We start from the raw sequence: 25,546 nt of genomic DNA, 5'->3' as shown, positions 1-25,546 counted from the left end.
TCAATGAGAAACACAAGGATGGCAAAAAGCAGGGATGCACAGAATCCAAAGTATTTGAATTTCGGCAGAATACTGATTCGCCCACAATAGTTTCAGCCAAAATCCGGACCGAATCCAAAACTTATTTTGCTGACTGAAAAGCACAATCAAAAAAATATCATCATTTGGGAAGAAAAGTGGGTCATAATTCAACTGTTGAGCTTTAGGGCAATGACGTACGAGTATGTTTTCCCACTGGTGAAAATGTAAATCGGCAGTGGGAAAATATACGCGCCGTTTCCTCAAAAGGCCCAAAGTTTCTTCTCCATGGTACAGGAGATTTGTCATGGGCAACTTATCTCCTTGGCAGTCAAACAGGGTTGATTATGGCATATTTAGATGTGTATTGGTTTTTTGGACAAGCAAAGTCCACTGTAAAAAGGAGCTGATTCCCCCAAAAATCTGTGGAAATTAGCAGTTCATGAATACATCATTTATTTGTCACCACTTTTCACAAACCACTTTACTTTATAAAACCAGGCTATTAACATTCACCAAAATCACAGAAGCAGTGGGACTTGGCTAAATAGAATCCTGGATTTGGTGCATGCCTAGGTGAAAGACAAGATGTAGAAGGCAAGGAAGTTCAGTCATAGATGGACCACCTTTAGGGTTGCCACCTCCCCCTCCCCCTAGTATACTGGCCTGTGTTGAGAGAGGGGGGGTGGTGATATCAGGGGGGCCGGGAATTGGCATGTTGGGAGGCGGGAAATATGCACATTGGGTCTGTGGGGAGGTCCTGGTGAAAAATGTAAGTGTAAAAAAAGTAAAAGTAGGTGAATTACCGACTAGACTGATAAATGACAAGCCGGGTGACAACCCTAGCCTCAATAGAGATCACTAACCCCTCCTTTTGTCTTGATGCTTTTATCTATCCTAGCCAGCACCTTACACCAGGCTTCCAGATGGAATGAAATAAAGGTGGTAGCAAATGTTCACAACCTGGGGTTCACCCAGAGAATAAAAAAAGGTTATTGACCAAAAAAAGAACACTTACTGTTACAAAATATTTTCCATATTCTCCTTCCTTCGAGACAAAGTTGTACATGTCGGCTACAAGCTGGTCCTGCAATGAACAATAAAAAGCCCATCAGCGATCCATTAAACATTACTTTAACATGTTTATGTCAGTTTAGTTACATACAGGGGCCTTGGTAAAGCATTCACACCCTTTCCCTTCCTACATATTACTGAATAACATATCTGTTATTCTTATTAACCCTTATTTATAAAGGTTAATTTATAAAGCTATATTCTTCAGCACTTTACAAAGAATGCCCATCACTCCAGTCCCAGAGAAGCTTACAATTTAAGACATTTATACTCTCTTACATTCATACTCTGGTCAATTTCACTGCATGATTTGTGATTTAGTAACATAAGAATTGGTTAAGGGGACACTCGGTGGGAAACGTTCATCTTAACATAGTCCCTTTAGTGCTTGATGCACAACGCAGCTGCAGCACATTTATTTAGATTCCAAGTAAATATTTATAGAAGCCTCAGCACAACCGCTGACACAAACACAAGTGTGTATATAAACATAACTACCCCAGCACACACACAGACGCACAGCTAGTGAACTCAAGTTCATGGAAATAAATGCTTTTCCCACACATTATCAAAGTGCAATGGAGAGCATATGCTTTAGAGAAGTTAGGGACACGGGTGAACACTGCAGACATGCTGCATCCTTACCCCCACATGTAATAAAAGGCACTAGGTTTGCCCAGGAGCAGTAACCCATAATAAGATGACCAGTAAATTCTACTTGCCGATTGGTTGCTATGGGTTCCTACTCCTGGGAAAACTGAGTGTCTTTTATTATAGTGTCCTTGTCTCACGTACCCTGCACTGTTCCACTTTGTTCATAGCTTCATCCATGTCCTCCTTCAGTGAGTCCATCTTCCCAGGCTGCATCTGAAAGTTAGCCCCGGACTTTTGTGCCTGGTTAAACCTAAAGCAGGAGTGTTATAAGATAAATAAAAATGACTTATAGTTGTTCATCTGTAGGTTTTTAGTGATGCTGAGAGTTGTATTCCGAAAAAAGTTGCAATTTGTCTTCATTTGTATTATTTGTGGTTTATGAATTATTTTACTTTTTGTTCAGCAACTCTCTAGTTTGGAATTTAATATGCTATCAGGTTGCTAGGGTCCAAATGACCTTAGAAACCAAAGAGTGGATTGGAAAAGAGACTGGAATATGATTAGTTGAGGGCCTAAATAGAACTATAAAAAAAAGTAACAATAACCATACAGTTGTAGCCTCACAGAGCAATAGTATATTTTGGCTGCTTGGGTCAGTGAGGCAAGTAATTTAATAATAATAAATAATAAAAAAAATAGATAATGAAGACCAACTGAAACTTGCCATTCTATAATCTACTAAAATTTAACTTCAAGGTGAACCAACCCTTTACATTACAACCACTGATTCTTCTGCTAAGATGGCTATTTACTGTGGTACTTCAATTTATTTCTTCCTTATAGGAGCAGCCTCGTGAGTGCTTTATGGCTCATTAAGATGATACAGCGACACCCATAAAGTGCACCACCAACATAGCATTCGGCATCTTTAGCCACTTGCCTGGCACAGGTTGCTGGGAGTCGTAACCAAGGAGAATCATTTAAGTAATGACCAGATGTTACCCGTAAAAAATTTCTTGAAGTCAAGGCAAGTCATTTGCTTTGCGGTTCCCTGTAGTAAAGGCTCAGTATATTGCCGACATACATATAACAATATGCTAAAATTATATCTATATAATGACACTAGTCAGCCTATTTCCAAACATAAAACAGGTTTAACTGTCTTTCTTCCCTGGCTTTGATCCACAGTAACTTCACTCACATTATTACACTGCATAAAAAATAAATATATTGTGTTAATAAGTAATTGTTTAGTTCTAGTTCTATTTCTGGAAACAGCCCTATTGGGATTAAATAATATCTGCCACTTATGAGCAGTCAGATTTACCAGTAGCCAGTCATATGCATTGTATCTACAGCTATCTGATTAGATGGAAATGAATACTGTACAAGGTAAAATTATGTTCATTTTTAAAAAAAATACAAAACAAAAAAACAAAGACTGGTCCCACCAACTAGTGAATTATAAAGTGTGCATAAATATTTTTGCACGCTTTACAATTTGCCATCCGCACTGGTGTCTATACTTCTGTGTGTAGCTTAGAGGGATCATTTGCCCCAAGGAATATATTTATTCTGCTTTTCTCGTGTTGGGAGCTGCTGTCGGTGCCTATGCGGATAATGACCGCCCCCTAATCATGCCTCACCCCTCTGCAGGTCTTACCTGGCACGTGCCGAATCCCAGTCCAACACCAGTTTAGTCAACTGCTTCCTCTGCTTCTGGATGTTGGGGATCTCCACCTGCAGATGAATTTAATGGAGGAAGATGATATAGTTGTGGTTAGTAAGAGAATGCATACTGGAAAACTTTAGAGGTATAATGCATCAAACATTGTTTTATGCTGGCAAACATGGGTTTATTTCTGTATTACTTGACCAAGCAACTTGCAGGGTAATGGGACAAATAATCAGTAAATCGTAAATAAACATTTAGATGAGCTAATACAGTTAGCCAGATTTCTACATGGAGCAGTGGCCAATCAGGCTTAGGGTTTAAAAGGGACCAGCGGTGGACTGGGGTGTGCGAGGCAGTGGAGCTGCTACACCATGGGCCCTCACACACCCTCTCAGGGCCCCTCGCTGCCAGTCACCCACCTCCAGCCCATGTAATACTGTTCAGCGCAATCGAGGGAGGGCTGCAGCAACAGGGGAGCAACAGGTGGAGATCGGGGCTCAGTCCGACCCAGACAGGGACCAAATACATGTGTTGCAACGTCTAGTAGGATTAAAATGGATTCAAACAAATCCTCTTCATTTAAAGGGCAAACAACGATTCAGAATTAAATCAAGCCTAAGGCTTAACCATGACACAAGGATGCTGTAAATTCAAAATGGCAGAGAAACCCCATGATAAAGCCTCCCCAAATGCAGTTATGCGGTCTCACTCCCCTTCCTACAGCCAGCCCTGCTTGCACACTAAGACTAGTGCCACACTAGCCACTGCGGGATCACGGGTGCAGCCACAACTCTCAGATTTTTCAAGTGTAAGGATGGATTCTTGGCCTGGAATCCACCAAGTGTGGCACTAGCCTTACACAACTAACACAACAATGATTGATAAGAGCAGGAAAACTTAAATATAACCAGTGACGTGACTACCATGGTCATATGGTACAGCTGTAGGAAAAGCTGCAACCAAGCAAATACTAATGTAACATAAAAGACTACAAAGATCCTGGATGCCTATGCGTGTATTTATGAAAGAGTGCAAAGGCAAACAGAATGGATCAGGTGTAGGACACAGGTGTATAAGCAGCAGCTCCAGGCAAATATTAAAGGAAAAGTAACACCAAAAAATGAAAGTGTATAAAGGAAATTCCAATATAATGTACTGTTGCCCTGCACTGGTACAACTGGGTTGTTTGCCTCAGAAATACTACTATGGTTTATATAAAGAATGCAGCTGTGTAGCCATGGGGGCAGCCATTCAAAGGAGAAAAGGCACAGGTTACTTAGCAGATAACAGATAAAACACTATTGTATTCTACAGAGCTTATCCGTTATCTGCTATGTAACCTGTGCCTTTTCTCCTTTTTACCAGCTTGAATGGCTGCCCCCAGGGCTACACAGCAGCTTATTTATATAAACTATAGTAGAGTTACTGTAGCAAACACACAACTTTTACCAGTGCAGGGCAACAGTACATTATATTTCTTTTACTTTAAAACTCTTTAATTTTTTGTTGTTACTGTTCCTTTAAAAGCAGAGGCTTTATCTGTAATTTAAACAATCCCATTCAATGCTAAATGGCCTTTGTTATTGCTGAACAGTTCCAGACACTTAGAGCAAAGACAGACAGAGCTATTATTCTCTGCGATTTTAAAAAATCTGGGACAAACTGCTATTGTTTTTGCTGTGACAATTAGTTGTTGAGATCGGATTTTTAAAAATCGCGACCAATTAGCAGAGGCTGTTGTCAGTATTGTCTATGGCAGGGTATTCCCTGGAGTCTAGTAGCCGTGACAAGTAGCTGCTACTAAGTAGCTCTGTGTTTCTGGCTTGCTTGCTGGTATGCCACACCAGCCTGCAAGGCCAAAACAACACTCCATGCACATGTTGGGCATCCTTGGCCAATTTCCCTCACGCACCTTCTATTTTAGCAGAATATTCTCAACCTTACCTCTGCCAGCTGGTTTAAAGGTTCCATGATATCCTTCTCTATTGCTATCTCGTGCATAGACAGCTCCATGGCCAGCTGCTGCTCTGCATCTGAACACGAGTACAACGTTTTCCTGCAATGGAAATGGATGGATAACATTAATACTGGGGTAGGGCAAACATCACTGGTGGGCAACATGATGCATACCATTTTCACACTCAAGTACGTTTGCTCTAACCTTGAAAAAAAGACAGTAACCATATATAATATAACATAAGAAATACAAATTCTTAAAAAAACAAAAAACCCAGAACTTTCATTTAAAGTAGCGTACGGGTTTTTTACGGTGAGGGCAGTGAGGTTGGGGAATGCCCTTCCTAGTGATGTTGTGATGGCAGATTCTGTTAATGCCTTTAAGAGGGGCCTGGATGAGTTCTTGAACAAGCATAGTATCCAAGGCTATTGTGATACTAATATCTACAGTTAGTATTGATGTTGGTGTATATGTTTTATGTATGTGAGTGTATAGATAGGTCAGTATAGGTTTGTGTGTGCTGGGTTTACTTGGAAGGGTTGAACTTGACGGACGGATTTTTTCAACCCTGTGGAACTATGTAAAAAAACCACAACTAAAATGCCATGGACTTACGCCAATAGAGTATCGTCACCAAGCAGCGAGCACCCCTCCACCATGGATTGTGACACGCCCATTAGAGAGAGTTTTTTCTACAAAAGGATTAAAAATGACAGATATTATACATCATTGGCATCAGTCCCAGCCCCAGCAAAGCTTACAATCTAAGGTTCATACACATTAGGGTCAGTTTTATCAGGAGCCAAGTAACCTGCTTGTATGTCGGTGTCAGACTCAGGGGACCCCACCCTAGATGTCAACTCTTCCACTGCCTCCAGCCTCCGCCCCACCCTGCGTACCCCTTACTTCTTCCTTGCATCCGCAATTAGGGGTGGGCCTCAGTTTGCTGGGTCCACAAGGGCCCACCACAAAAAGTTTTTTCCATCCAGTTTTTCTGGCCCAGTACAACTCTGCTGTAGGTGTTTGGAGTGTGGGGAGGAAAGCAGAGTACCAGGAGGAAACCCACACACACATACAAGGATACAGAGTTATGTTAAGAAATGGGCTCACACTCACTTGAAGAAACCTTCCAGTATATAAATGGTTTACAAATTCCAATACCAGCATAGGTCCATGCATATTATCCCAATTTGTAATTTAATTTTCTAAAAATAAAATATAAAACCGATAACTCAAGTAACAAGGCGTAAAAAAGTTTATAAGGCAGGAGGAGCTGCATTTAGAGCCCATAAAACCTGGGCCACAGGTTCCAAGGTACATGAAAGGGCTCCATGCTTTGAAATTTCCCATTCACATTTACTAAGTAACCTAGTACCTCACAGCAACCTCACTGCTTGTTGCCAAGGGTTATGCATCTGTGCATTTGTTTTTACCACTCACCAAGCAAAGATTACACATCCTTAATATAATCTGAGCAGTACCAGCATATATTTGGCACACAGCTCCATTTGTAACATCCTTCATATTGGCAGGTGCCTTTAATTGCTCCTAAGGATGCAAAAGCCTGGGGTCTCCCCCGTGTATTGCTTCCAGGATACATTCTTGATGCCACAGGAGAGCTTTGCACCAAAGCACACATTGCTCCATGGTGATCCATCGAGCTCGCCCAACAACTTACATATCTCTTTTCCGCCTCTGTTCCCGGCTGTCCCTGCAAGCAACCCAGCAGCTTCTTATGTGCATTGTGACAGATCAGCCGTACGGTGTCAAGCCGTCTTTCAATCTTTAAAAAGACAAGAACATTATTTGAGTCAACTATAGTCTTGGTATATAAAGTATTATATATATATATATATATATATATATATATATATATATATATTTATATATACACATCCATCTTATGCCACCATTGGTGCAGCTGAGGTTTGGGGCACTACAATGACACCATGATGAGTGAAGTGTGTCTTCACAGACAAATAAAGAAAACTGAGCAATATACCTTATTCACTGGTTTTAAAAGTATTTGTAAATGTAGGATCTCTCTGGCTGTATAGTCTCTGCACTGCAGGCTCTGACTCCTGACACAACATCGCAAAATGATTCATGGGGAGATTAGTTGCCTTGCGATTAATCTCCTCCAGCAGTGACGACTAATCTTCCAGAATGTTTTCCTACTGGCAACAATCTAAATGGCCAGTAGGCAAACATACGCGTCGCTTTGGCTTCCTGAAGTTGGCCAAACTTGCCTGGCGAGGAAACTTCGGGCGACTTCTAAAGAGACGCATATGTTTTCCTACTGGTGATTTAGATTGTCACAGGTAGGAATGCATTTAGGGCAGATTAGTCAGCACCGCCAGAAGAGATTAATCACAGAGCGGCTAATTCTGCCGCGTTGTTTTAAGAGTCAGAACCTGAAAAAAGAAAGGCGCATATATAGAAGTTAAGAATTGCATTTGGTTGGAGTTTCCCTTTAACTTTCTCACACCCACCAACACACAAAGCATAGAGTTTTTTTTTTATACAGTTTTCTAAAACAGTTGCTATGTGTCAGATTAATGAGACCCTGTAGTGTTTTAAATAATATATTCTGTACGAAATACATTTGGTAGGAAGGAAGCCTGGAACATTCCTTTTTTGCCACTAATGCAGATCACACGGCTTGGGGGCCCAAAACCTCAGCTAAATCCCTGGGATTCCAGGCAGATGCAGACCTGGAGAGACTTGCTTTGTTTCTCAGCACTCTCCTATTTCTTTTCCAGGGGGGTCTCCTGTTTTAACTCGAGTCATTTGTACTTCTCTGTGCTGGTGGCTGCCCCCTATTTATGGAAGCCGAATAAAATGAAGAAGCCAGTGGTCAATAAGAGAGGCCAAGCAAAAGGGCATTCTTTGCTAGCCTGGGAAAAGCTCTATAATGTGAGTCAGCTCTTCAGCTACACCTGCCGGCCGATTCTACTCGTGCCACCCGGGGATAGTGAGTCAGACTTGGCAGCGGCACTGTGAGAATGAGCGGTAGCCAGCCATCTGAACAGATCCCTTGCGTACAGGCAAGCGCCTTACATACAACGTCAGGGATGACCCAGAAAACAGAATCTACTTGGCAGGGTCAGTTTCAATTGGGAAGACTCATTGGGGGTAATTTATAACACTGGGCAAATTTACACCTGGACAGGAACCTATAACAACCAATCAGATTATTGCTTTCAATGTTCAATCTGCACCTGCTGAAAAAAGCCAACCATTGGTTGCTATGGGTTTCTGCCCAGGTGCATATTAACCCAGTGTTTATAAATGAGCCCCAGTTGCAGGGGGGTGGGGGGGCACACTAGAAAGAGAGGCCTCTCCGCTATGTTTTATCTATGGCTTCCACTCCCCTTAAAAGACAACGTCAAGCATCAGTGGGCATGGCTGTTCCTTTCCTAGCATTGGGATCTGCTCAGTGTGACATTAGCCGTAAAAACCCACTAAAAATAAATCCAAAGACTTTGCTGATATATGCTGCAGCCTGCACTGCTTTCTGCTTAGCCACAAGTGCATCTAAATCAACTGCTGATGTGGATGTGGATTTTGTATCCTGTTTAAAGGGGTAAGGTCTACCTTGAAAAACGGCATTTGGCAAAGGATGCTAAGAATAAGACTAACAAAAACTGAGATAGCTTCGGTTTGACACTATTGCTTGAAAGCAGGGCTGAGGATGCTGGAAAGTGCAGTGTAGGGCAGAGATTTACAAAAACAGGTATTTTATCTGTAACCCACAGCAACTAATCAGCAATTAGCACCGACTATTCAAATGCAATAAAATTAGTGAAAACAACTTTCTGATTTGTTGCTATGGGTTACAGCTCCAGTGTACCCCCAGTTTCTTCAATTGTTATGCCCTCTCTTGAACCAAACATGCCCTATTAATAATTCAGATTTATCCTTCTATGCTCCAATACTTTAAGGCAGTGATCCTCAACCAGTGGCTCGTGAGTAACATGTTGCTCTCCAACCACTTGGATGTTGCTCCCAGTGGCCTCAAAGCAGGTGCATATTTTTTAATTCTTGACTTGTAGGCAAGTTTTGGTTGCATAAAAACCAGATGTACTGCCAAACGGAACATCCTGTAGGCTTCTAGTCCATATAGGGGCTACTAAATAGCCAATACCAGCCCTTATTTGGCACCCCCAGGAAAATGTTTTATGCTTGTGTTGCTCCCCAAGTCTTTTTACATTTCAATGTGGCTCAGGGGTAAAAAAAAGGTTGGGGATTCCTGCTTTAAGGGCACACATGGCTATGGAGCTAGGAACATTTTTTCTGTCATTCTTTACAGTTATTTACTGCCATTTTGCCAACGCATTATCCACACAGGCCAATAAAGGAAGATGAATCTGCAAAATGCAGCCTAGATCCCCATCAGCCTTAACTAGAAACTGCAGCGCCAGCATATATCACAGTGGAGGTATAGATCCTATATATATATATAAATACAGGTTTGAAGTAAATGGAATATACTTCTTTGCTCCTTGTAATGCATTTAAGGCAATCAAAACTCAGGCGGAAAAATGTTACACAAGGCCCAGCCTCTTGGAAATGAATGCATTACACACCTGTATGTATTATATAGCACTTTCTCTAAGTACAAAGAAAGTAAGTAAATATGAAACTAAAAGACTTCCAAAAGCAGCAGAACTTTGGCCTCTACAGTCATTGGGTGACAGTATTACTTTAATTCATCCAAGACAAAGCCTCCATATGCTATTGTCTGAGGGAATAATGAATATAGCAATGTATAATGCACATCGTCCCTAAATAAAAGCTTCATCTTCAGTACATTTCTTGCCCTGATATTGATCTAAAGACAAATGTTTTGACTTTCCACGGTCTGTTCTCATCCAGTGAGCTGTATTGTTCTTAGCAGCAGTGTATATGTCCGTAAGGAAAGACAAAATGTCTGCATGTGGTTCCAATCTGATTCTCTGGGCATGTAAACCCCCCCAAAAACAGTCATTCTAAGCAGCTTTGCCATATACATTTGTTAAAAACATTCAATGGTTTTAAAGTTATTTGTAAAAGTAATTGCTATTGGAAGCAGTGTCTGTCTATTGTCTGGAGCTGAACTTTGAAACTATGTAGCAGAATCCAGCCATTTAACAGGCCTGTGAGAATGCACACAAGGCTGATTTGTTACATTGTGGTTAGTTTACCTTTAGGGCAGTGACACGGGAAGATTAGTCGCCGCGCGACAAATCTTCGTTGTCGTGGGCAACTAATCTCCCCGCAATGCCATACCACCGGCTAGAATGTAAATCACCGGTGGGATGGCATACGCGTCAGCGCGATTTTCCAAAGTTGCCTTGAGATTAGTCACCCGCAACAACGAAGATTTGTCGTGCAGCGACTAATCTCCCCGTGTGTCACTGCCCTTAGCTTTTAGTAGAGAGAGATATACTGAGACAATCTGTAATTGATCTTTATTGTACTGGGGGGTGTGAGGGCTGCAGCTGGGGCGGCAACCCCGTGGGCCCTGCACACCCCAGTCCAACCCTGTGAAAAGGATAGGGCGTGAATAGAAATATAAGCAATAAAATATAACAATAAAGGAATCAATAAAATTGTAGCTACAAAGAGTAAGAGTTGGCTTCTGGGGTCAGTGACTCTCATTTAAAAGCTGGAGAAGAGTTAGAAGAAGACAACTACTAACCACTGATTGGGGATCACGGCTCTATAACATTCTAAGGGGGTTATGCAATAAAATGCCCTAAGTTTGCCAGGGAGCAGTAATCCATAGCAACCAATCAGCAGGTAGGCTTTACTGGTCGCTTGTTTAAAAGCAAACATCTTGTTGGTTGCTATGGGTTACTGCTCCTGGGCAACCTTAGTTCCTTTTATTACATATAGGGGTAAAAGTTTATTTGAAGGTGAACGGAAATATCATTTTCAACAGCAATTACACTTAGAAATCAATTTAAAACCTATGAACGTATATGGGAAAAGATGATTAGACTTATGTGTTACTTAATTAGGCAAAATGTTATAGCTGGATTAACATGCCCTTTAAGAACATTCCTGCCATTCGCAGCAGCTCATTTAGCAGTGATGTTATCTCAATGTGCCGAGGTAACATTCAGTACCATGTTATTATGCCAGGAATGTAACCTTGTGTAGGAGTGCTACCACGGCTCCTTCTCCCACCAAGGGGTGAAACCTGAATTTGAAAAATGCCTCAGCCCTAACAGAAAGCGGCAAGGTAGTACTCCCAGGGGCCTTAGCCAGAAACAGCAGGTATAAAAAATGCCATGCACAGAAAAAACAAAGCTGAATGTGGATAAACAATCACAAAATGTGCTGGCAAATCCCAAACCCATGCCAAGGACAAGATGATACAGCCGTGGCTGCCCCCCACTCCCTGCCTGCTCCATGAATTGTAGGAAAGTCTAGCTATTGTTCCGTGCTCTCATGTTGCTCCTATTAGTCACCGGCTTGGAAAGAGATCAGTGGAAAGAACTCTCTCTTAACCAAAAACATCACAGAAGCAAAATAAAGCCCCCAAATATACAGAGGGAGACATGAATCCTCAGTGCTCTCAACAGGCCCAGTGATAATTGCCCCACTGTCACCTTCAGGGTTACTCAGTATGGCAGCAATGTATATTATGCTGCAATGGAAAGGCCAATATGCAGCAATCCAAGTTATGTTAATAAGATATAAAGTGTATTGTGTATATGCCACCCATCCATATAGAGTGTAGTGGAACAATAGAAGGTGTTATGTTAATAAAATATAAAGTGTATTATGTATATGCCACCCATCCATATAGAGTGTAGTGGAACAATAGAAGATGGAACACAGCATTTTCCCTAGTAAGGACCAGGCTACACAAGTAATCTAATATGGTTCTGTTCTATGAACCTTGTTCTACTGAGAAGCAAGATTCCCGGGATGCTTGGGATTAGGTCCTTTGTCAGCACCTTATGATTTCAAACGGTGATGGCAGTAATTAGAAGGAATGCAGACTCATCCTTTTAGGACTATAAATAACATGTGATTTCCACATATTGCATAGCTGATTGTCAGCTCAGATACCTGCTGCATCACTTTTGCCATCCCTTTGGGCCAATTACTTTTCAGCCATTCAACATGGATCCCCTGCCCCAAACTGAACCCCCATCCAATATGGCCATGCCCTTTCATATCTAGTTATCAAAAACAGATTAGTGCAGTGAGGTTGACTTTCTGCTCCCTAGCTCTCGATTGTCAATGGCAGAGCAAGAACACGGTTAGCTAAAGCCGATCTGGTTCTGACTTCAACTGCTTGTGCATCTGGTCAAGAGCAGGGGCTTTTACACACACACATATATATATATATATATATTATATATATATATATATAATTTTCATTTATTTATGATAGTATATATATTGATACACATATATTACACACACACACAAACGGCCCAAGAGCACTCTGCATATGTACAGCTGCTGTATAATGCCAGGTTTCAGAACTTACCTGCAGTAGGTCATCACTTAGTACCTCAGTCTTTTCTGCTCTGTAAGAGACAGAATTAAAAAAAACAATTAGAATCCCAGAGTTGGTACTATTCACTGGTAATAATATACTGAGTTTATTTACATAATATCCAGCCCATATGCTACACTGTGCAACCTGAACATTAGGAAAGAGAATTTACAAGTCCATTTGCACCTATAATTGGCAGTCAGGTTTTATTTGAAATATATTTAACATGACTCAGAAGTTACATGAATGATATAAAAAAAACAAGAAATTGTACAATGGGAGGAAGGAGGATACACTGGGGAAAAAGTGACAAACCGAAAAAGGGTGCCAGAGGAAAATATGAGGATAACATTCTAGAAAGGCAAAATATACACCTAAACACACCCTTTCTCAACATAAGCACAATAAATAGGACTTGTGCTGAACTACAAGTCCTAAACTTTAACTTAAATAATATATTAAATTACATTTTGTTAAAAAAAAAAAGACAAAAAGTATGCTTAGCACAAGTCCTATTCAATTCCCAATTTATTGGTGTTAGGTTAACTCTTTAACTTCAATCACAATGGTGTATATCGAAATAAAGGATGTATTTTCTCTTGTATGCTGGAGATTATTTATGAACCCTTGCCAAAGCTGCACCTGTGCAGTAACCCATGGCAACCAATCAAGTGTTTGTTTTCATTGCACTCTGTGCAGCTGGCTGAAAAATGCTAATCACGGATTGGTTGCTATGGGTTACTGCCCAGTTGCATATTTGCCCTCGTGTTCAGAAATAAGTGCCAGTATGCTGCAGAGCTCATTCAGCAGATGAAGAGCACACACTGAACTGTTGAAATGAAAATAAATAAAAAAACAGTCAGGGAAAATTCCCATTAGCCCTTTGTTATTCCCACCATAAGCCTACATGACCTCTATACCTTTTGGCATTATCGCCATCTATTTGTTGGGCCCTTGGTTTTAGGTTCTCTGGTGGGCCTTAGGAGACCCAGTAACACTGATACTATGTTTCTCTGACTGGAATTTAAGAATTTGTACAGTCTATGGCGCTAGGGAATAGTGTACAGTCCTTACCCCTACTGCAAAATATAATGTAATAAGTTATCAAGAGAATTCCATGACCACTTGTAAACAGGAGGCTAAAAACTTTATAGTCTTGGAAATTCATGAATTCTAAGATGTTTTTATTTTACAATAGTACAATATTTTTAATTTATACAATTTTCAATGAGTCATGTGACACAAATGACACCATAAAGTCATTTATTTGGTTATATATTACAAAGTAATTAATTGTTTTTCTTTTGTACTGGTTAGACGTTCAATTGGGTCACACATGAGGACTGCAATTTACACTGATCCAGCTCACTGACTTCATGAGCAGATCTGCTGAATCATTGTGTCAATGAGCAATAAAGTCGTGCATGATGAAATGGTGGCCAACCATCTGACTTGGGCATAGCCACACAATTATCCAATTAGGTTACAAATGACCAAATGGAATGACCTGGTTGCACAGCAGCCATCAGAGGGATGCTTAAATTATAAGCTCTACAGGGCAGGGACCTCCTTCCTCATCTCTCCTCATAACACTTAATCTGAAATTTTAAAGCACCACAATTCATACAGAAATAACATTCTATAAAGCATAAGATACATATAAAGCAGAATCTTGAACATTAAACATTCACCAATGGACCACATCAAAACTGCATACATTTGAAGGGAAAAGTAAAAATCCAGGTTCTGCTGCTTACAGAAATATACAGAAAACCTGAAGACCACAGTTTAGTGGTATAAGTGTTACTAAAATGTCCCAAATGATTTGCTGGTAGTTGACCCTTTAGTAAAAACATGGTTTCTCAAGGCAGCCCTTCGGTCTCTATACTGGGGACGCTTGACTAACAATGCAGGCCGAAAAGGCTAATGACTGACCAGTTTGTGATTCCCACACAGATATTGGGTTTCTCCAAAGCTGTGGGTGTGGGGGCCCGAGAGGCATTAATATATAATGTACTGGCTGTACGGCAGGGCAACCAGCTGTCTGTGAGGAACTCAGGTGTGACAGGGGAGTGATCTTTCCCTTCATTCTCCCAATCTCACAGAGAACACCCGGCAGGAATGTGTGGCATCCATTCCCATGTTCAGATAACAAGCCCAGACAGCCGCCTTCACTTACTATAAACAACCTGAGCACAAAATTCTCTCAGAAATACAAATTTCCAGTCAGAAACTGGCCATACACATAATAACGATAATGTGACGGATTTGTTCCCCAGCCCTATCTGAGCCTTGGCAACTGGGCTAGCAAATGAGATTTAGGTTTATCTCTCTCCTAACTTTAATGTGGTCTTCTTCTAAAACCACATTATCTGCACGCAGTGGACACCACGTTCAGCCGCTTAAGAGTATGTGCCTTGGATGCCATAACATTACATGCTCCTATTTAGCAAAGAGCGACAGAGAGCCCGATAGATTTTCTGAAGCGATTCCAAGGCCCAAACATGGTGGCCACCAACCCTACTGCCCTTACAGTAAAATCCATGAGGGGGAGACAGTCGTAAAGAGGCAGCACACTTTTTGGAAATGGGTAGTGGGGAGGGGGTAGTTCTCCTTTAAAAAAAAAGATGGGTATTTATAAGCAGTTAGGGTTTACTGGAACTCACTGGAGTTGAGAACATAATCTAAAGCGTAAAAGTGGAATGTATATATGTGTTCTTCTACTACTACATGGCGATAGCCAGTAGCTACGTACAAGGAGGGTGATTTGAATGTGAATATGGCTGGAAACAAGATGATAAGTACATCACTGTATTTTTACCGCAAATAATTATGTAAAATTAACAAAAAAAACTTGGGTGACTCATAGCTCAATATGATCACCACCACCCAAACAATATACACTAATTCCCAGCAACAAGGCTCATTATCTGCACAAACACAACAACTCACTTATGGCTGGTGGCCCATGGAGCTCGATAGAGCTCTGCTACTGAGGGCGACTAACCTCTCCAAAATGCCTTTCGCCCGGCAATAATAGAAGTTGCTGGTGGAAAGGCCTACACATCGCTTTGGCTTTCTGAAGTTGCCTGAAGTTTCCTCCTTCAGAAAGCCGAAGTGGTGTGGAGGCCTTTCCACCGGCGAGTCCTATTGCTACTGGCATTTTGGAGTGGTTAGTTGCCCGCGGTAGCAGAGATCTATCGACTAAAGGTCCCCATACACGAGCCGATTATAGCTGCCGATATTGGCAGCTTATCGGCCCGTTTAGGGGCAGAACCAAGGGGCCTGGCCGACCGATATCTGGCCTGAAATTGGCCAGATATCGATTGGCCAGGTTAGAAAATCCAGTCGGATCGGGGACCGCATCGGCTCGTTGATGCGATCCCCGATCCGACTGCCCCATTGCCAAACGATCCAGGCCTAGCAGCAAGTCCTAGCACTGACAAGTTTGAAAGTTAAAGTAACACCAATATCACACACTTCTTAGGGTGAAGACTTAGAGCTACTTAGTAGCAGCTACTTGTCACGGCTACTAAACGCCAGAAAATCCCCTACCATAGGCAATACTGAGAATTGTGTCTGGTAAAACACACGTAGAGACAATTATCAGTAAATGAACAGCGTTGTCTGTTTTTGCAGCCGTGACAAGTAGCTGCTACTAGTAGTTCCGTGTGTCTTCACCCTTATATATAAAAAGTCCCAATGTAATTATAGATAGCTTGTGCAAATATCATGGTATAAATGTGGGACGATGGGAAGATTTTCCCTTGCAAATATTGCTTCCTGCAGTCTTGCAGCTTCAACTCCCAAAGCCCGAAAGATATAAAGCTAAAAAGTATGTTTAAGTGGAACTGGCCAACGCTTTCTTCCTAGGTCTGTTTTTTTGTGTGTTGCTGGCCCTTTAAGCCTGTCCTTTCGTCTCCCTGTGTAAAGTTTTACACACAGTATAAACGTCCGCCCCCCCTGCCAATTTCACACCGTGACTCACTAGTAAGGAATTCCATCCTTCCTCGGCCCAGGGCTGGGAACCTGTTATACATCCCCAGTCTGGCACAGGCTGAGGTGTATTTAAAAGATTCAGGGGGCATTGGGGGGGGTCTGACTTTGGAAATTTTAAACCAAAAGAAAAAAACTAAAACACCAGAGAGGGCGGGCATAAAAGCAAAGCTGGAACCTCTCTGTGCACAAATTATATTTTATTATATCCACAGTGTTCTGTTTCTTTTGAGCAGTTAGCAATAAAGTGATGTGTTTATGCAGTAAGCAAGAACCAAAAGAACACAGGGACAACAATGGGATCAGTGTGATTTGGTATGTGGGTAACCAAACTGGGCAAAGATCTGTTTATATGACAGTCAAACCAAATGAGTGTATGGCCTGCCTTACAGGCAGCACAACCCCAGCTGTTCATGAGGGAAGCCCCAGTAAGGCCTGGAATAGTTTCTTTCTATGTTCTTACACAATCTAAACCAGTAATACTTGAAGTGATACCATCAGCCCCAAATTTCCCTATTTTAAAATACTTTTAGGTCAGCAATGCTGGGAAGTGTTCCATGACTAAATATTTCCAGTTCATGTAACATTTTATATTTATAAAACCAGCAGTGGATTTGTTGCATGTACCTAGCAGGGCAACTTATTAAGGTATTTACCTGCCATGGGAAAACAAAGGTAATAGTCCCATGAGCATAAGGCTAATAGAACAGGGGGCAACTGTTTCGTCACTGCTGCCAAGTGCAAAAAGGGACAGACAGAATGATCCAAAGGCCCACCCCTCTCACTTTAAGGCTGGTGTGCCACAGAGCGGTTTAGTCATCCGTGATAAAGTCTATTGCGGGCCACTAACTGCTTCGAAATGCCTTTCCACTCCTATTGTCGCTAGTAGAAAGGCATTTCGGAGCAATGTGAGGCCCGCCATTGCAGAGATCTATTGCGGATGACTACACAACTCCTTGTCCGACAGTATATTTTTCATTCACTGGTACATAGAGCAATGACTGGTAAGCAAAGATCTTAAACCAGGTGGGAGCAGGAAAAAAAACGCCCGTGTCACAAGCCTAAGAATTTTCCCCAGAGACACTAAAGCTGTGCCATACACCGTCAGCCTCTCAGCAAATGAGCAGATATTTATCCAATTTGGCCACCAAATTGGGATGATGCGGTTTGTTAGGTCTCTGGTCAATGACTAGATCATAATGGCAGCCATTGTGAGGGTGCATGATTTAAACCAGATATTGATTGGGCCAGCCATAAGTAGGGCCCCATACATGATCCATTATCTGACAACTTGGACTGATGAGGAAGTATTGTCAGCTTTTACTGGGCCAACTTCTGGCCAACTTTACCTGCACTCTAAATACACTGGCCACATCAACTCCCAAATTCATTCAAACTGAATCAGCAGCTTAGTAGCCAATTTCTGGGGCACTTAGAATATCAGAAGACACAGCATGACTGAAATTCAGCTAAATATCTATCGGGTAGGTATGAAAATCCTGTTGTAACGAGAATCACATCAGCAAGTAGGCCTGGAGTATGATCAGATCCTTGGCATATGGGCCAACAACTTGATTACCCAATTTGGCCCTACACATTGCTCAAATAAAGGCATTTTTCAAGGCCTTTTTGTTGTCCAAGGCAAGTAGGCATATTGCTAAATAATATTGATGATTAGCTTATTGAACAGTTTTCCTGCCCCCTATTGCAAACTACAGCTTGGCAAAGGAGCAGAATATCCAGTTCACACAAAAAAATAATTCTGGATTTTTTTTTAAATTTAATAACTACGAACCAAAGACAAGAGAAAGGACTACCCCCCAACCCCAAAAATAAAATCACAACACAAGATGTTTAATGCATAAACATCTTAATGAAATGGAAAGGCAAAGCCATTTTCGGGATGAGACATCTCCAGGCGTTATTAGGTTACTATACTGCTTTATCTGATTGCACTGAAGGCGAGACATTGAGTATATCCTTATTGGATTAGAAGGAGGAAGGATACGTGTTTAGTCTGTGCCTTGCATAGCACAAAGAAGTCAAATAAACAGTATTAAATGGTCAAACTTGCACAGTACCAGTATTCTTTTCCTAAATAATCATAGTACAATGGATCCATAATGGGATTTCTGACTATTGTTTTCTCAATAAATAACACTAATTTAGGTTATTGGTATCACGGTGCCACCAACGTCAGTTGGGACGTTAGTAATATACAGTCCCTTAACGCAAGGGCATTCATGGTGATTTCCAGAAGCTTTTATTTTAAATTCCATACTGTCCTGATAGCCATAACTATTCTGCAAATTATATCCATATAAAACAGACCTTAATGATGCCATCAGTTATAATCAGTGCTAAGTACAAGTGTATAAGTCATGTGATGACCTGCATGTCATGGAACTTCAAGGTGACTTAACAGACTCGTATTTTACAAGATGGGGTATAGACTACACAAATTTTAATGAGTCATCGGATACAAATTACATCACTAAGTGCTAATCTTAATTGATGACATCATTAAGGTCCATTTATATGGATATAATTGGCAGGATAATTATGGTTATTAGGAAAATGTGCAATTTAGAATCAACTGACATGTCCATAGCTAACATAGTCCATAGGGCTTTACAGAAACCATACATCATTGACACCAGTCACTGCCCCTGCAGAGCTTACAGTCTAAGGTCCATTTCACACACACTAGGATCACAGGTAGAACATGCATAGTTGAGCCCACGTCAGAGGCTTCATTGCTAACAACTATGCCACCGTGTACCCCTGGGAACACCATTAGCCAAGTATCCTACTGTTACACCCCTTGACACCCTCCTATGTTACAGCTTGGGTATCTAGCTGGGAGCTTTGTGTATTACCCACAGGCCCTAATGATTCCTGCATTACTGTATATGAACAAGAGCTGTTTCAGTGCCTGCTGCTATACAAAAGCAAAACAAAATAAATAAAATAAAAATGCATTAAACAAAGCAACAATTGTGGGAAGATGCTGAAAGCTGTAGTTCAGCAATAGCTTTAACAGACTGGTTATAGATTGTGCTATGAAGCAGCGTTAGCAGCATATAGATGACATGTCTATCAGTTGCTTGTTGAATTCACCAGCCCTGGGAGACTTGTAGTTCAGCAACAGGTCCCAGGTCCCCTAGGGAATCCCTACATCACTTACCCTTGGTTACATATGGTTTAATAACTGCTCTTTAACCCCTTATTTGCCAACATAGTTTATTATTTGCCAGTTTCTGCTGCAGAACCACGCATTATCCATTTAGAGGAATAGGAAGAAAATGGGTCTCTAACATGGAGCGTCAAGCTCATTAAGATATTGAAATACAAGAGGTAATGGCAATGCTTACCTTGCTATTGCCCCCCCCAGCCCCTGAGATAACTTTGTCATCCCAACACAATGGGTATCTATTTGCTGAAGCTCCACTTCTCCCCATCACAATGACCTGGGTGGGATTCTGCAATGCTTTCACAGGCTGCAGTAGTAAAATATGACAATGCTACAGTATCTGGATACTAGAATAATCCCTATTTTGATGGAATGTGTCAACAACACTGGAAAACATTACCAATTTCACCTGCACTTTCAGCTCTGCATAAAACTCCACTATTGATAGTTTTCTGACCACAAACTTCCTTATAACCATAGATCCTGTAGTGTCAAAATCTCCTTACAAGAATACAGGCAATAGCAGAAGCCAGGGTATCGGGGATCCCCTCTACTCTTTTTAGATTATCGTGGGGTATGTGATCATCACTGTCAAAATTAGCTCAAAACCTGAAATGTCACAACTGTGAGCATATGTACAACTCAACAGGATCTAACTGCCCATAAAGGTGCAATTTGCCTTTAAATTAACTGTTAATATGCTATAGAATGTCCTGCTTTTCAATAGATCTTCATTTTGTTAAGTCTTAACTTCCTCTTCGGCCTCTTTCCAGCTTGCAGTTTTTAAACGATACCGGGGTGCTGGGGGGTTCACTGCCATACCTTCTGACATTCTTCATATATTACATAATTTCTTAATCCATTTTAATCATCTTTATTTTACAATGATTCATTTGGAAACAAAATAAAAAAACGGGAGCAGGGCTCTAATCCATGCTTATAAAGATTAATAATAGCACATTTTCCCAGCACACAACATGAGAATTAAAAAAAATTCTTGTTTTCATCATTTCATATAGATGCCTAGTTCCCAGACTTAAGGGAAAAATTCCCCCTTTTTTACATAAGCTCATTCAGTTGGGTTTATGGAAAATAAGGTACATAAACACAATCTGAACTGGCAAAAATCACTTTTTTTAAGAAAAAAAAAAGGGGGGGGGGGGCCTGTTCTTAGGCCCGGACTGGCAATCTGTGGGTTCTGACAAATGCCAGAGGGGCTGCTGTAAGACCCCATAGACAGTCACTACTTATTGGGCTGCTGGGGCCTCTGTGTGGAACGCCAGGGCCTATTCATATTCCAGTCTGTGCCTGTTCTTATTAATCAACCAATCAACTGATCTTCATTTGATATCATTATTGAATTATTAAATTTCCTCACTTTGCTTTTTCCAGCTTTTAGATGAGGGTCACTGACCCTGGCAACCTTAATAAGCCTACAATTTTACTTTTTATGACTTGTCTTTCTATATTTTTAAAATTGATGTATCTAGATGTGTATTACCTCTTTAAGACACTTTTGTTTCTGTTTACGCACTGCCTTGCTGACTATTGTTCCTGTATTTTCCCTGCCTTGCTATTCAGCAGGCTATGCTGGCATCGGAGCTCTTTAAAAATTCATATTCCTATTGAAATGCCTGCACTAATGAGTGTGGGGGAATGGGGAAAGCTCAATGAGGTTGAAGGCTCGTCAGCATCTTTTCTTATGCTGGGTTGTACAAATCAAGTAGCTTTGGTCACATGACTATGTAGTTCTAGAGCCGCAGAACCAAGGTTTATGTATGACCCCCCTAGAACGAAACCTGCCACTGAGGTGTGAGCTTGGCATAAGAAATGTACACGTATGTGGGGAGTGTAAATGTCACCCTGTTAGCTCAAAAGTTGTAGCATGAATTAACACAAGCCACCCCCCCCATTACACTTCTAGTAAGATACAAGAGTTTCCCAAAAACATTAAAGCAGAAATACTGTGCATTATACTTAAATATAGGAATGTCGTTAGAAAGTTTTGTCTTTGTGTCTTGGGCTGATTTGTTGAAAATTTCTCCAAATACCTTACAAAACCCACTCATCTGTTCCACTTTCTGCTGCCTCCTTTCCCAGGATGTGCAAGAAGGCTGTCAGCACTGTAGGACAGGAAGCAATCAGCAGGTAGGCTGACCTGATAGGGAACTGAAGCCTGCCTTTGCTTGTATGATTGCTAGACTGCGATTGGCTATCTCCTTCCTACTGTGCTTCTGGCAGGTACCTTTAGAACATGCCCGTCCATTATGATAATTTTTAACCCAGAGTGAAACCAGCACCATATATTATGCATTATTGCCCAAAAGATTAGTGGGGTTCACTTATGCTATATGTCTACTTTAAGTAGATCATGGAGTAGAGCATCTTTTTTTAGTGACCTACACAGGAATTAATACTTTCTAGTGCTTAATACCCTCCTTTTCAAAGCTGTTTGGGCAGAAAGGAAACACTACAGATTAGGTGTACACAAAACATATACAAGGAATAATAAACCCCATTTGTACACTATAAGGATATTAAAAAATCACTGAGGAGTTCCAAAACATAAAAAAACACATGGCTGCAGGGCGAGTACCAATACACAGGTTATAAAACTCTAGGGTAACTTTTCATAATTACATATTCTCCATAAGAATAAGTATTATACACAATTTCCAGCAGTTCATGGCAGGCAGGATATTACTAAGCACCAATTGTAACTCATATAGTTAGTTAAGTTAGGTTGAAAAAAAAGACCAAAATCCATCAAGTTCAACCCCTCCAACCGAACCCCAGAGCACATATATACATCCACTCATATATACATCCAACCTATCTATATGCTCACAACTATAAACTATATATACCAATACCTACTAATTATAGATTAGTATACATCACTCAGCACAATTTATAAAGGAGATCTCTGCCAGGTTGTTAATGTTCTTTGTTTATTATATACCTGCATCCTGCTGACAAATTTGTGAAATGGCTGTATGATTAGGAAAATCTCATAATGATCTGGCTCATCAGATTCCATTAGAATGCCGTCAGCTTTGATTTCCCAAAACAAAAACAACAACAGAGGATCAGATTTACCGTGTGTATGAGAGCCACCACTGAACAACATAGGCTTGTGTTTCAGCAAAAAAGATGCAGGAATGCTATGACAGTGTTTTTGAATTTTGGGTGTATCTTGAGCGCGGCCTATTCAGGCCCTGGTCTCGCTACACTTGGGTGCTTTTCTAGTGCCTTTCAATTAGGGGGTGTTATAGGTGTTGTTCAAGTTTAAATTCATTTTTAGTATGATGTAGAGAGTAAAATTTGCGATTTGTTTATAACTTTTTAGTTTTTTCATTTTCAGTTCAGCAAGTCTCCAGATTGGAGCTATTTGGTTGCTAGGGTCCAAGTTACATTAGCAACCAAGGAATGGTTTGTATGAGAGACTGGTATATGAATAGGAGAGGGCCTGAATAGTAAAGTAAGTTACAAAAAGTAAGAACAACAATAACACTGTAGCCTCGCGGAGATCGTTTTTTGGCTGCTGGGGTCAGTGACCCCCATTTAAAGCCTGCAAAGAGTTGGAAAAAGGCAAATAATTCAAACAAATAAATAATGAAGACCAATTGAAAAGTTGCTTAGAATTGGGCAATACATAACATACTAAAAGTTAACTTAAAGGTGACCCCCCCTACCCTTTTAACCCTAGCTTTCTTTGATTGGGGCACATGCAGGCCCATCTGTTCTGCGCATGTTGCCACCCACCTCTCTCACAAGTTGGGTCATTTCTTTTTAATAAATACCTGTCAGCCCCCCTTAAAATGCCTCCCTAGGTGCAGCCTGACACCCATGGGTGCCTATGTGGTAGATACAGCCCTGGTAGAAATCAAAGGAAGTGGGTGACTGGTTGGAAGAGAGGGAAGCAGGGTGACTCCTGAAGCCAGCAACTGTATGACTGGATAAGTACTTTTGCTCACCATGGGTGTCATCGTCTATCCCTGATAAACATGTTTTTTTCCTCAGTAAATTATGTCTTACTCTGCTTGGTAATAGAACAAGGGTGGACACAGTAAAATATGGGCTAACCAGGAAAACATACAAAGTATGGTATGTTTCTATTGATGTCATTTTATTAATCTGTGACTCACATTATACCGTAGCGCAGGATATGCCACAGACTGGAACACAACAATCCAGCACATACCCAAAATACAAACATGCTTCTCTCTCCTCAGCTTTCATTTCCCCCTGCTCCACCTTAGAAGGTATGAGCCAGAATGACATCAGTGTTCCTAAATGTTGACATAAAGGGTGGAGAAATGCTTTCAGGCTTCATGAGTAGCACTAGGCCGCAACTCGTGCAGGTAACCATAGCAACAAAGCAAAGCAAATAAGGGCAATGGTACCTCCTCTGTTTCAAAGCTATTTCAGGCCACTGTCATAACAAGTCATAACATCGGGGGCAGGATCTGAGGGAGGGGGAAGCAGAGATTATGGGAGGGATTTCTAGTCATTCTGATATACCTTTGTGCACATACAGCAGGTCATGGGCATAGACACTTGCCATAGGCAACCCAGCAGGCAAGTGGGCAACACAGGGATTGTGAGTGGAACTGGAGGGCCTGGACTAGGGGTAGGGTGACAAGATGTATGTGCCTAGTGCCCCCATCCCCACCATTGCACTCTCCTCTGCCACCCCCTTCTTCTGGCCCTGGGCATACGTAGCAATGGCAGGCAGATACAGACATGTATTTTATATCAGCAATTATTCTATATATTTTAATTACAGTTATAAACCGTCATATGCTAAGGCAATTTGCAACTGGACCTTTTTTTTTTTTAAGGCATTTTTAATTATTTCGTTTTTTGTTCAGGAGCTCTCAAGCTTTAAATTAAAGGGTTCAATTTACTCTAGCAACCAGGCAGCAGTTATTAAAGACTGGATGATGAATATCAGAGGACCTAAATAGAAAGGTAAGTAATAAAAATTAACAGTTAACAGTAACAGCAATCATTTCAGTGACTCCCCCATTTGAAACTTGGAAAGAGGTAGAAAGCATTGGCAAATAGTTTAAAAGCAGTGCTGTCCAACTTATTACAAACAGAGAGCAAGTTATTTCTCATACAGCATGCTGGTGGGTCAGATTCAATTAAAATGATTATGTCATACAGTGAAATCTAAGGAGCCATTAAACAGACTGGGGGGCCATACAAATCCTTTCGGGGGGTCACATCGGCCCATGGTCCTCCAATTACACAGCCATGGTTTACAAAAAAATAGAAGTTGATAATAGGACATTCTAAAACACACAAAAAAACCCTGAAACTTGTATGGTTAAAAAATGTCATATATAATGTACTACCTGTAGTAAAATATGAGGATATCACAAGTCACCTCTGAGTTCTATGGCCTGTATAGACAAATGGTCTGTGGCTTTGTAATGTAATAAACCCAATGAATGGGGGTGGTCTTTATTAATATCCTTAACTTCAACCCTTACTAGCAATCCCCCCCCTCAATACCCGGTACCCAGGGAG

The 25,546-nt window shown here is 41.0% G+C and overlaps 1 protein-coding gene across 4 annotated transcripts in view; it reads right to left on the bottom strand.

The window, feature by feature from the left end:
* The window catches only part of arhgap17 (Rho GTPase activating protein 17), a 70,634-nt gene that overhangs the window by 15,079 nt on the left and 30,009 nt on the right, over positions 1-25,546 (bottom strand). For all 4 annotated transcript variants that reach the window (XR_209038.4, XM_004918036.4, XM_002932466.5 and 1 more), the window contains exons 2-8: positions 12,811-12,850; positions 6,997-7,101; positions 5,934-6,010; positions 5,306-5,417; positions 3,350-3,426; positions 1,888-1,996; positions 1,037-1,105 (exon numbers count right to left, since the gene is read on the bottom strand). Coding sequence is in view for 3 of the 4 variants with exons in the window: in XM_004918036.4 (XP_004918093.1) it covers positions 1,037-1,105; positions 1,888-1,996; positions 3,350-3,426; positions 5,306-5,417; positions 5,934-6,010; positions 6,997-7,101; positions 12,811-12,850 (589 nt within the window). In the remaining variant the exon portion in view is untranslated. The remainder of the gene's footprint in view (positions 1-1,036; positions 1,106-1,887; positions 1,997-3,349; positions 3,427-5,305; positions 5,418-5,933; positions 6,011-6,996; positions 7,102-12,810; positions 12,851-25,546) is intronic.

Source organism: Xenopus tropicalis, chromosome 9 (genome assembly GCF_000004195.4).
Source record: "Xenopus tropicalis strain Nigerian chromosome 9, UCB_Xtro_10.0, whole genome shotgun sequence".
Lineage (NCBI taxonomy): Eukaryota > Metazoa > Chordata > Amphibia > Anura > Pipidae > Xenopus > Xenopus tropicalis.
The sequence above is the reverse complement of the archived record's forward strand: the minus strand, read 5'-3'. Positions and strand labels throughout refer to the sequence as shown.